At 35.8% G+C, this 12,385-nt stretch overlaps 2 protein-coding genes across 2 annotated transcripts; both read right to left on the bottom strand.

Annotated features, from left to right (window-relative positions):
• Positions 1-4,657: 4,657 nt before the first annotated feature.
• On the bottom strand, positions 4,658-7,666 carry LOC124642291 (gloverin-like). The gene is made up of 4 exons (XM_047180653.1): positions 7,563-7,666; positions 6,413-6,628; positions 5,319-5,504; positions 4,658-4,931 (listed from the first exon to the last, which is right to left on the bottom strand). The coding sequence occupies exons 2-4, from the start codon at positions 6,620-6,622 to the stop codon at positions 4,797-4,799; spliced, it is 531 nt and encodes a 176-aa protein (XP_047036609.1). The 5' UTR covers positions 6,623-6,628; positions 7,563-7,666; the 3' UTR covers positions 4,658-4,796.
• Positions 7,667-8,176: 510 nt separating this feature from the next.
• On the bottom strand, positions 8,177-10,626 carry LOC124642297 (gloverin-like). The gene is made up of 5 exons (XM_047180660.1): positions 10,518-10,626; positions 9,881-9,972; positions 9,404-9,524; positions 8,878-9,063; positions 8,177-8,475 (listed from the first exon to the last, which is right to left on the bottom strand). The coding sequence occupies exons 2-5, from the start codon at positions 9,964-9,966 to the stop codon at positions 8,341-8,343; spliced, it is 528 nt and encodes a 175-aa protein (XP_047036616.1). The 5' UTR covers positions 9,967-9,972; positions 10,518-10,626; the 3' UTR covers positions 8,177-8,340.
• Positions 10,627-12,385: the final 1,759 nt, after the last annotated feature.

The following is a 12,385-nucleotide window of genomic DNA, read 5'->3' as shown; positions in this document are numbered from 1 at the left end:
CCTTGGGTAGACCCTAGGAGTGTTCCAGTGAGAAGGACTGGAATGCTTGTGTCAAAGATATCGTCATTGTGACAACTTATCAGTCAGAAGGACTGATCATTCTAAATCATATCAGTCAGAAGGACTGATCATTCTAAATCATATCAGTCAGAAGGACTGATCATTCTAAATCATATCAGTGAGAAGGACTGATCATTTTTCATCTTTGACACGCCCAGTGAGAAGGACTGGAGCCTATCGATTCCTGATTGACTTAGGTCTGTCTGGATCATTTACATGGTGCATTAATTCGAGATTGTATGATCTGATTTCGATTATTTTAAGATTGTGGCATTCTTTCTAAACATTTCGTTTCTGTTTTGTTTAAAATTATTTTGTCATTCCTAATTGTGTAGTCAGGTAGGCCGAGCTGAAAAGTTACTCCAGTTTTGTTTTCTTCTGTCACCAGGTACCATGTGTAGCCACACGAGGACGTGTGTATGTCAGTTATGGCCATGTCGGAGATAGTCAATAGTACGGTCACTGAACGAGCCGCAAGCGCGCCCTCTGGTGGCGTTTTCGGTGAAACAACAATTTGGCGCGCTTGGCGGAGTCGTGGCGGTCAGCGCGGCGTCCGCGGAGCTCAGTCTTAGTTCAGTCTTGGTCGAGTCTTCATTGAGTGTTCGTGGCGTTACTACCCTACGTCACGTCTAGTGTACCTAGTGTTATTGCCTAGCGTTGTAGATCCAAATTTATCTCTTTGCTTGATTACCCTAACTGATGTCGGACGATAGTGCCAGCCATCCTGATGGCTTCTCCGACATATATTATTTTATAGATAAAAATAACCGTCGTCGTTTTTTATTCTTCGCCATTCGTTAATGGCGAAGAATAAAAAAGAAAAAACAAATAAATAAAAATAACTGACAATGACAATGCTTTACAAAATATTTATTATATTTTTTAACGCAGCGCCATCTAGTAAAATCATATAACATTAATTCACCACGTACCGCGTAGCGGGCTTACTCACGCATGAAGTTATCACTATTTATCATAGATGGCGCTGTAGTATGAAATAAGAAAACTTTAACATCAGAAACTTCCCCATCGGAAAAATCTTAGTAAATTGAAAATTTAATGAACAAATTCATTCCTTTATTCCATCCATCCTTTTTTGTTACTGCTTTTGCTGTACTCATTTTTAAATGAATAAACTATCATGAGGGCCTCATATAATACAAAGTACCTACTTCTACAACCACTGCTGTTCTTAGCGCTTCAAATCGCAATACCTAGATGGCGTTCGTAGTTGAAAAAACAAGTTTTTCTTGTTTGTTTTTTTTTTTTAATTATAACCAATTGTATAAAAACCGCATAGGTAAGTTAAGTCCCTAAATTTGGTCTTTATCTTTAGGTCATTGCTTGCTTTATACCTGCTCATATAAAAATTATAGTTATGCGAGTATCTAATCACAAGTAGGTACCTAGATCAGCCGTTCCCAAATGGGGTTCCGCGGAACCCTGAGGTTCCGTGACAGGCCCTCAGGGGTTCCGTGGAAAATTCAAGATTTCCATATGGTAAATCGTTTCACTTTTGACAATATTATATTATTATTCTTTTTAATTAAATTGTTTTAAATATTGCATTCCAAAATTCCATTTTGGCACCATGTAGGTTGGTACCACTCGGGAGTGTCTCGTACTTTCGCGACAAGTAGCGGGGGAAGGCCACGGCAGCAGATAATTAAATTCCGTTTTTTACAAATTGTAGATTAACTTAATACCTCCAGGTCTTCGGCAATCGGCAAAAGTAGGTAGCGAGGCTTATTTCATCGCCAGGATTATACGTTTTCATACATTTGACAGGACGTGAAATGAAACGGCATACGAGTATTTCCAGTGGCTATTTTTACCATGAATCAAAGTGTGACATTATTTCCAATTTTTGCACCTCCGCGAATCCGAAAATTTCGCGCTCGCTTCGCTCGCGACTCCATGTTACGTGTGATACTTTTAGGTTCGTTTCATTTCTCAAGTATCGAACACCGAAAAAATTTCGCGTTCTTGCGTCGAGTTTTCCGTTGATGTTTATTTATTATTCCTCTGGTTCAGAAAAAGCAATAGCGCTTTCTTCGCTAGCTGCTTATTCATTTGCATTTGCTTTTTTTGTGGATTGTATTTTTGAGACCTTATTAATTTACAGTGGTTTTGTTTATTTTGTGTAGGTACTTAAACTAAAAAAAATTCGCGCTCGCTTCGCTCGCGATACCGGCTACCACTGACTGTCTTTCAATGCTAGCGGGTGCTTGGAACTTCTTCTTTTAGTTAATAAAAATCGCGCTCGCTCGCCTCGCACCTGTACAAACCCAATCTATTTCTTTTTGCGTTTACTTTGTCAGTCTTCAAACTGAAAACTATTCACATAATACACAAAGTCAAGGGCGGCTAAATTGTTTTCTGGCCCTTGTGGCAGATAGGTAGCCATGCTACGCCTGAGTATAATGAATATGTCTCTAACCATATAACCATTTGGTGCGCTACCACACGCCACGAGCCGTACCTAAGTGTATTTACGTTTTTAGTTTACTTCTTACTTACTTAAGCTAAGGTTCCGCCGAAAAATGGTGAAACGAAAAGGGTTCCGAAGCCAAAAGAATTCGGGAACCGCTGACCTAGATAATACCTCCTCAGAATTCCAAAGTTATGTGGCGGGCGGGAACTGAAGGTAACTAGCTAATTACTTTATTATTATTGCTTAATCTGCAATTATTATTATTGTGTTGGTCTCACAATTTTTCTGCCTCTTCTCAGTGTTAGGTACTGTCATTCTCATTAAGTTAAACTTTTCTATTACCTAAGTATTTGAGAGGAACCAAACTGACCAGGAAACAAAACCCAAACAAAATAATTCACATTCCTTTTAATAGCTTAAGGTTATAACCGGCATACTTGCAAACAGTGTTGCAACAAAAACAAGCAATTCTCTAGTACAGGAATGCCAGTAATTATTATATCAAAGTTTTGCCGTTTGCCGAGCATCGCCGAGCGCTCCCGAACGTGGCCGAGCGATGGCCGTTGAATTATTAAATAAGTTAAGAAGTGTGGGCATGTGTTGATAAGTGGGACGCTCAAGGGATTAAAGCTTTAGAAATCAAGATTAGAGGAATTGGTTTAGTTACTAGGATATGGTATTTATGGTGTAAGTCCGTACTTCGAAAAACTCTTAACGATGCAGTTTTTAAGATGTTAAACAAAATTGTTGTATTCAATAATCGGGATGTCGTTTTCTTAAAGAAAAAAACCCGTTCTTAGGCCGGCAGCACACATCCGGTTTCCTGATCCGGTTTCCTGATCAGGAATCCTGATTCGGAAACCGTAATGCTCTTTTTTCATACAAAATGTTCACAAGAGCGCACACGTTCTTACTTTTTCCGGACGGAAAAAAACCTGACATTCGGTTTAAAATTTTCTCCGTGCGTTCGGGTACTCAGAACGGAATAAAACCTGATGACGTCATTCCGAACGCAGTGCTCGCGAACAATTTGGTTCGACCGCCGCACACATACGGAAATTTTCATTCTGAATCAAGGTAGCCCTGTTCCGAATGGACGTGTATCAGAGCATTCAGAGCCCGCCTGTGACTGGCTTTTTATATATGTTTTTATTTTTGTATTAAATATTATAAAAAAATCCTGTTTATTGAACAATTAACAAACGTACACATATTTACATAAATAAACACCCAAAAATAATGAGTTTTTTTTTTATTTCTCTCATATCTATGCCTTTATAATAATAATAATCAGTTTTTATTCAGATAATACAATCCATTATAGTTAGTAAAGACATTTATGAAGTTCATCAAAGGATTTAATGGACTTTCTATAATACTTAATAAATAATTCTTCTGGGTATGCTCGTAATTTAGCTGTTTTAACATAGAATTGATTTTCGGATAATCTTTGAGCATTCGACGGGTGTACCCAGTAACGTCGTTTCCTCTTTTTCTTGTTTAGCGCCAGTAAAAGTGCAACAGCAATCAATTCGTTATATCCATGATGTCGTGCCTTCAATATGGTTCCTCTTTACGTACTGGCCATGTAAATTCCGAATGAAAAAAACCGAATGTGTGCGCTAGTGACACGGAATCCCGAATCTTAATTCCTGATCAGGAAACCGTATCCGGAAACCGGATGTGTGCTGCCGGCCTTAAACATAGATAAAAAAACATAGGCCCTAAAGGTCAAGATTTTTTTTTACAAAGAATTGTATATACTTACTTATGTACAAATATTTACAAACAATATGTAAACTACAGGTAACAATGAAAGCTTACGCTACAATGGTAGGTACTGAACTAAATAAAATAGGTAGGTACCTAACCACACTTTAATTTAATTAAAAGACATTTCATTCTAAGAATGTTTTCTACCACTGCTCACTAAATACAATTAAGTACTGTTAAAAATATTCAAAATACTTTACTATATCTGTCAATTTGAAATTGAAAGAAATGTAATAAAGATTTTAATATTTTTATCTGTACCCAATCATATTTAATGAGAAGTGGTGCAAACCAACCTGAAAAGTCATCTTGTAATACGACTTGATAAATAGTATGTAGAACGTTTTTCTTATTTTCCAAATTGATTTTAGGTAAATTATACAACTAAAATCAGTTATCAAAAACTTGTGTACTTTTAGTAAGACCCAGAAGTGGTAAAAGTTACATAAGTAACAAAAAAAAAACTTAAACTGAATGACTATTTAGCAATCTTAATGACTATTTATCAATCAATACAACAAAATAGTCTTTAAAAGTCGTGTTCAATTTTAGCTTCTAATCCAACCACAGGCTTATCATGACCAAAGTTCTTTTCCAAGTTGCCTCCAGCAACCAGCCTGGTGTTCTTGTCAAGTTTCCATACTCCGTCACCAGTGACAGTCATCTGAAATATAGGGATTTTATAGTCAGTGTCCGTGTAAGTCTATAAGTGGGCTGGAGGACCAAGATAACAAAGCAACTGCATTTCTATTGAGTAACTGTTCCTACTTATGTAAAATAGCCAATAAAAGGTCATGTTTTTGCAGGCCTGATCTAAGCCTAAAATTGAATATTTTTTTCACCCTCCATATACATAGCTGCGTTGTTTTTTTCTTAATAAGCATTATATTCTGACTCTTTACCTTTTATATTACATTTAAAGACGACCCCTTAGTGCAATGTTTAAGTTTAACATACATATGGGTGTCCGAGCAAAAACCTCCAAAAGAGACTTCTTAAAATAAGGCGGAAACAATAGCCTGAACTCAACAATGAACCTTCCAATACTTACACCACTGGTACCCCGAACTTCTTTATGAACATCAACAGTTGCTCTAGCATTATCATTGGACCAGTTCAGTTTGCCACCAAACACACTGCTGTCACCAGTAGCTCCTAACACCCTGGACCCGTAACCCTGACCTTCGAGATGACCTCTGTGGTCGTTGAAGATATCTTGCTTGTAGCCGGCACGACCCTGTAGAAATGACTATGATTTTATTGACGGTTTATGGAAAAGATTCCGAGCTATCGATATAGATTTTGACCTATAGATGAAACCTATTATTTTTGTAGAACGATGCAGGTAGAAGTTTCATTGATGAAACTGAAAACTTTCTAGTATTATATCGGGTGTGTCGTTCACAATCACATTAAATGAAATGTGTTAATTTACTGGTTAATATTTGTCGAAAAAAGAAAAATACGTAAAAATAAAAAAATGTTTTTTTCAAACAAAGTAAATAGAATAAAAATGTGCGAAAATTAGAACACCATATAAAAGTCAGTCATTACAAACAACTGAAATTCTCCCTTGAAAACTGACAGCTGTCAACCGATCAAAACATTCGATACTCCTAATTTTATCTCTGCTTTACACATGATGTTGTAAATTATAAAAACGAAAAATGACTCCTGTGGCTAAACCACTGAATGGATTAGGTTATTTTTTTTACAATTCGCCATAGAATATCTTAAAGTATATGCGATAGAATTTAATGTGATTGTGAACGACACACTCTGTATAGGCAAGGATTATATTCATCATTGGACTAAGATCGGCAGATGAAAGTGATAGCACAGATTATATAATAGTTACTACGTAAGTGATAGCTGTAAAGTGCTTTGATTATTGATAATAATATGCATTTTGATGAAGACGGAGATAACCAACGGTACATTTATAAATATTCAAGAAATATATATTATTATATCTATGTCTAGCCTGTAGTGTCCCACTGCTGGGCAAAGGCCTCCCCATCTCGCGTCCACCCTTCCCGATCTTTCGACCGTGTCCACCAGTCCGGACGATAGGAGTCTAGTTCGTCACGCCATCTCTTCCGGGGTCCGCAAGAAATAATTAATAAAGAAAAAAAAAGTACTTACAAATACCGAAGTATCAGTGCTCCCCAAAGTTCCAAACACTTTCCCTCTTCCCGCATTAGTTTCCCAAGTACGCCCCATAGATCCTCTAGCTAGTGCCATATTCATCCTTCGGTAGAATTCCTCATCTTTCTTCTCGTATCCTGGTAATAAATATACTTGGGCGCTTACGTAGGCAATCAACGCAAACAAACAAATGAAGGTAGGCTGCATGATGAACTGAAATTAATGAAAACGTGTGGATTTCAATAAGTTATCTATCTGTGGGTTTGATTACTAGAGATAGGAATTTTGACATTAGCCCCATATTACACCCCGTAGATGTGAAATTCCTATCTCTAGTTAGCAAAACAACAGATAGATAAGTTATTGGGAATGGCCGTTAGTCCCATACTCATCGTTTCAAGTGGGCGTATTAATATGGAAGCTTGTAATTAGCAATTTGTATCTACTGTTTACAAATATTTTGTAATTGTGTCTGTAAGCTTTCTGATCTGTAAAATTAAATAAAGAAATATTAGTAATCTTGTCTTCGGTAAGTAATGTTTCGGACTGTGTTCTGAATATTTTTTGAAACCGTTAAATCGTAGGAAAAAAATCAATCAAATCAATAGAAGTGAGTGAGAATTAGGACTAATCATAAGTAGCGGTTTAATTTAATTTAATTTAATTTAATTTATTCTTTATTGCACACTTAACAACAAATATATAAAAATAATACAGACAGTTTATGTACAATGGCGAGCTTAACCCAGAATTGGGTTCTCTTACAGCCAACCTTAAAGCCATAGAGAGATTCGATAGTGGTAGGGTAGATTCAAAAAAGTGCACAACAAACATTAATAATTAAAGAAATATATATATATATATATATATATAAAATAACAATATACTAAACATATATATGTAGTAAAACTACACAATACATAAACATAATACACATAAAAAAAAAAATATATATATATACATACAAATATAAATGTCATTCATGATGATAAATAGTAATCCTTTACTCGTCTCTTGAATGCACCCAACGATGGGCTTTCGCGTATTGAGTGTGGAAGGGAATTCCACAGTCTCACAGCACAGTTTATTCATTTTGTTGAACCTGACTTTTTCAACCTTAAATTTTAGCCTATTTCTTAACACATACCTTTTAAAACAACTTCTGAACTCCACAAGGAACCGGTAGAAACTGTACCAGATTTCTCCCGGAGCGATCATATATACTTACTGTATACTATATCTCAGGGTAACTCCCTGTGCCGATAGAAAAGGGGATTCATTTGAGATGCTCTGACTCATCGAGAGGTCAACTATTGGCGAGGCTATTAAATAATGTAACAGGATAAATAAGTGGTTTATTTGATGGTGTAAAATTTTATGGAAATGTGAATAAGAATCTAAGTCTTTGTACTTAGTTGTATCATCTTATGGAAGTTTGTATATTAGAGAAGATAAGGGATTACAATATAGGAGTACATAATAAAGTATAAAAGGAAGCACATAAAGGGAACACTTAACATAATAAAGTTTATAAGGGGAGCACATAAGGATAGTACATGAGGAAGATAAAAGGAAGTAAATAAAGTGAGTATATAAGAAAGTATATAACGAAGTACATAACGGGAGTACATAAGGAAGTTCATAGCTTAGAGAAGATAAGGGATTACAATATAGGAGTACATAAGGAAGTACATAGGTAAAGGGAATACATAAGGAGTGTACATAATGGGTAATGGGTGGCAAAAATAAGGAGAGTAGTAATTCATTTCAAAGAATTTATTTACAAAAAAATATATATTTACAAAGAAGTCTCAATATCAAAACACAATACAATTTGACTTTAACAGACTTAAAAAAATGTCATTATTATGAAAATGAATACATATTTACAATGTCATGTGCATGAAGACTTTTGCAATGTCTGTTTAAAAATCGTGTTCAATCTTTCCTTGGATGCCGATCTCTGGTCTGTCATGGCCGAAGTTCTTCTGCAGATTACCACCGGCTGACAATCTGGTGTTATGGTCCAGTTTCCATACACCATCACCTGATAGCTTCATCTGAAATAATGGAGAAATATTTTATTAGGACTTTAGCAATAGTATGGCTTCTGATGATGAATGTTATGAAATCAATGTGGGTACATTTTGTAGGTATTAACTAGAAGCTAGTGGTTAAAGCACCGGCCTCTCAAATACGAATGTTAGGGTTCAATTGTAGGTCAGGCAAGTACCAATCTTTTCGTAACGTTAACTGTGTTTGACTAGGGATTACTTGGACACCAATGACTGAGTAAAGGAAAAAATCTTGAGGAAACCTGGACTTTAAAGTCTGAAACCGTTATTCCGCCTTAAACAACCACCGTGAGGGTCGACGCTCATTCCTTTTCTGCATGAGAGGAGACTGTGCTCTCCAGTGATACACTCAAAAGGCTGGTGATGTATGTTTTCAACGACACTTACGCCACTACCACGTCCAATATCCTTGTAGACATCAAGACTAGCCTTCGCGTTGTCATTGGACCAGTCCAGCTTGCCCCCCAAGGAAGTGCTGTCGCCATAAGCCCCGAGCACCCTGGAGCCATATGCCTGACCTTGTAGGTGGCCACGGTGGTCGTTAAAGATGTCTTGCTTGTAGCCTCCACGACCCTGAAAAAGAGGTTAGTCAGTCATCCTCCGAGCCTTTTTCCCAACTATGTAGGGGTCGGCTTCCAGTCAGTATGGAAGAGATTAGTCAGAGGTTAGTCAGTATGGAAGGATTTATAGATATAATGACAATTACATAATATCAGAATGTCTCCTTGTTTTATGCTTCTTTGTATATAATGTCACATATGTATGCATATTTTTTAACCCAAACCTACTTAACAATTCTGTGATGCTTGCTCATCTTACTCAACATATATGGATTGACCGTTACCTGCAAGTTGGTTATCAGTTCTTGTATCTTCAGTCTGTTAAATGCAACAAAATATTCTTAGATACTTACGAATAATGAGTCATCAGTGCTGCCCAGAGTTCCGAAGACCTGTCCTCTGCCAGCGTTAGTCGACCAACTCACATCTCGAGCGTGACGTTTAACAGAGCGTGATAACTGCTCGCGAAGAGGCCTGGAAAAGAAACAATATAATTTAGGATCTATATAGGACAAATAAAAGATCGAAATCACCATAAAAAAAATGTATTTGTATTGTATTGTATGTAATGGTATTTGGCAGTCAATAATTGCTTAATAATTGCTAACGGAGTAACATGCGTAATCGGGACCATAATAAAGAAAGCAGTGATTTATAGACAATAATCCAATGATACTTTTAATTGTATCTTTTATATTTCTCAAACAGGTATTAGAAATTAACCCTCAATTTTTCTCCTTGTGAGAGGAGGCTTGTGCCCAGCAGTGGAACGATAAAAAAGTCTGTAACTAAGTATTAGAAAAAGTTTCTAATAACGAAGATGATCTTACCTTCCTTTATACGCATCGGGAGTGGTCATTCGAGCACACACGCATGCAAGTAGAACAGCGAAACATAACATAAAGGTAGACTGCATGTTGATCTGAAACAAAAGAATTAGTATTAAGTAAATGTAAAAAATCAAATAGTTTAAACTTAAAAACACTCATTTTATAATGACGTTTTTAGCTAGTCAAGTATTGTAATCAGAACTGAGCGTGTGCAAAATTTCATCCTAATCGAAGACCGGGAAGTGGGTCAAATTAAGATTCCAAGATTTTCTTACATACATTAGTTAGTTACAAGTAGATTAAAAATGACAGTCCTTGAGATGCAATAGTAAAGAGGAAATCCCTTAGTAATGTTAAAGAATATCGTGTCCTTTGCAACGTGTTTTTAGTTATATCGCTTTTTTCAGTAAGGACTTTTTAATCGCTTTAATTTTTGTTTAGTTTAGGGATTGACAGACGCTGTGCGCAAAATATTCTTAAAAAAAGAACGTTATCGTCATTTTGAGTCGAGATTTTGAGTGCCGTTTTTGTGATCCTTTAGGCGTGTAGGTAAAAAATAACTGAACTTCGAAATAAAGGTATTTAATTAGTATTCTAAAAATAAAATGTGATCCTTTAACTTATGCTATGCACATACCTCTTGCAAGTTTACTTCTCAACTCCACAAGGATTTGTAAGATTCTGTAGCATCTCAGTCCCGGAGCGATCATATATACCCACTTCTGTGTCTCCGGGAAACTCCCTACACCGAAGGCTTAGGGGATTCATTTGAAAAATAGGCGGTGACTCAGAGGTGATACTTTTTCTTAACGAAGCTATTAAAATTCTGTAACAGGATGAAAGTGATGTTATTTCAAAGAAAGATTAGTGAGTCGATGTACAAATAATCTTTGATGTAGGTATTTACTGTCTAACGTGATAAAAAAAATATCATTTATTGATATTTCGAGTTAGTAAGTTTAATGTTCGTCGAGATGCTTTTATTCTTTGTTAGACAGAACCCTACAAACGAGTTACCAGTTAGTAAGAAAGTATGTCTATAACCGTTTATTGGTACTGAGATTTTAAACCTGCTGCTATGAATCTAAAGCGCAAACCATGTGACTACAATTAGTTTAAACTAGCCTATTCGGCGGTTTCTTCCACGTCCTTAGAGTGATAGAACTATGTCTCGCACCCGCATGAAACATTAGCCTAAGTTCGTTATCACACCGGCTATCTACTAATGAAAGCTATTGGAGCTCTAGTAGTATCTAGTTTGGTTCAGTATATTTGGGGTAATAAAACAGACGTATTCTTTTTTTTTTCAATAATACCATGACACCTTTTATACACGTTCGGTTAGCCCCAAGGAAAGCTTATTAGCTTGTGTTATGGGTGCTAAAACTACATGTATATACCTAGTGACATATTTTATATTTTAAAATAGTTACATGCTATGAACACCTAGACACAAACATGCTTATCACTCAAATGTTGACCATACCGGGAGAAGAAACTGGGACCAGGGTTCAGCAGTCCAGCGTTATGACCATTGGGCTAAGGAGCTGCTTTCTCATTAATACTTTTAAGGATCACATTGGAATCAAACCAAAGCAAGATTCTTTAACTTACATAGTTATAAGCTAAACCAATATTAGTAACATTGATAAGAAAAATATTTTGCATGCTGAAATAGACATAATATTTAACTTAAAAGTTCAACGTAATATTTGTAGTAATTGTGAGGTCAAATAAGGCCATACCCAGTGATAAGGGGATTCACAACAGTATGAACTCAAAATAAACGTTTTGTTTGTTTTGAGTCAGGATTATTGTGTCTAATTGCCTCACGGGGATTATTTTGGCTGTTATTGCTTTGTTTTTCCTTGAGTTAATTTTAATAGGTGATACGATTTTTGGTGAAGTAACTTTACATTACTTAAAGAACATTTTCTATGATGACTGATAATGATGACGACGATTTTTGACACATTATGTCAGTTAAACCATTTTTGGGCCTTTGCCATAGATATAATATTACTAAACAAGATTGCGCACGCTCAAAATATATATTTACGAAAATGAACTCAATTCTAACGCAATAAGGTACTAAATTGGTTGCATAATACACAGACGCAAATCCGAGCCGAGAGGGATAGTTCGAACGGAGGCTGTTTGTCTCTTTCTAACACCTTGCCAGCATAAAAAAATGTTGTGATCAAAAGTTTTGTCTTCCCAAAAACAATTGAATCACTTATATTTTTATCTTATTTTAACAATTGTAAGTCAACAAATTAATAACAATAGCATTAATTTATTCGTATTTATTATTAAAACATAAACAACATAAATTTTTATTTTGCTTTTTTTTATTTTCTAGCGGTAACCCTGAACATTCTTGGCGCGTAATCAGCATTTAAAATTTTGTTTATATTTTTTTGTATTAAATCAATTTAAACTATTAAAATGGTGAAAAAGTGTTGCGTTTCTACTTGCAAAAGTGAATCCTATGGTGGTTGCAAT

This window comes from Helicoverpa zea, chromosome 24, assembly GCF_022581195.2.
Source record: "Helicoverpa zea isolate HzStark_Cry1AcR chromosome 24, ilHelZeax1.1, whole genome shotgun sequence".
Classification (NCBI taxonomy): domain Eukaryota; kingdom Metazoa; phylum Arthropoda; class Insecta; order Lepidoptera; family Noctuidae; genus Helicoverpa; species Helicoverpa zea.
The sequence above is the reverse complement of the archived record's forward strand: the minus strand, read 5'-3'. Positions and strand labels throughout refer to the sequence as shown.

What these genes read in the sequence shown, in the direction of transcription:
- LOC124642291 (XM_047180653.1), bottom strand. Translation starts at nt 6,622, where the DNA reads ATGCAGCCTACCTTCATTTGTTTGTTTGCGTTGATTGCCTACGTAAGC. An exon ending in GCACTGATACTTCGGTATTT is followed by an intron (nt 5,505 to 6,412) that starts GTAAGTACTTTT and finishes TCATTTCTACAG; the next exon opens with GGTCGTGCCGGCTACAAGCA. An exon ending in AAGTTCGGGGTACCAGTGGT is followed by an intron (nt 4,932 to 5,318) that starts GTAAGTATTGGA and finishes CCTATATTTCAG; the next exon opens with ATGACTGTCACTGGTGACGG.
- LOC124642297 (XM_047180660.1), bottom strand. Translation starts at nt 9,966, where the DNA reads ATGCAGTCTACCTTTATGTTATGTTTCGCTGTTCTACTTGCATGCGTG. An exon ending in CCCGATGCGTATAAAGGAAG is followed by an intron (nt 9,525 to 9,880) that starts GTAAGATCATCT and finishes TTTCTTTTCCAG; the next exon opens with GCCTCTTCGCGAGCAGTTAT. An exon ending in GCACTGATGACTCATTATTC is followed by an intron (nt 9,064 to 9,403) that starts GTAAGTATCTAA and finishes CCTCTTTTTCAG; the next exon opens with GGTCGTGGAGGCTACAAGCA.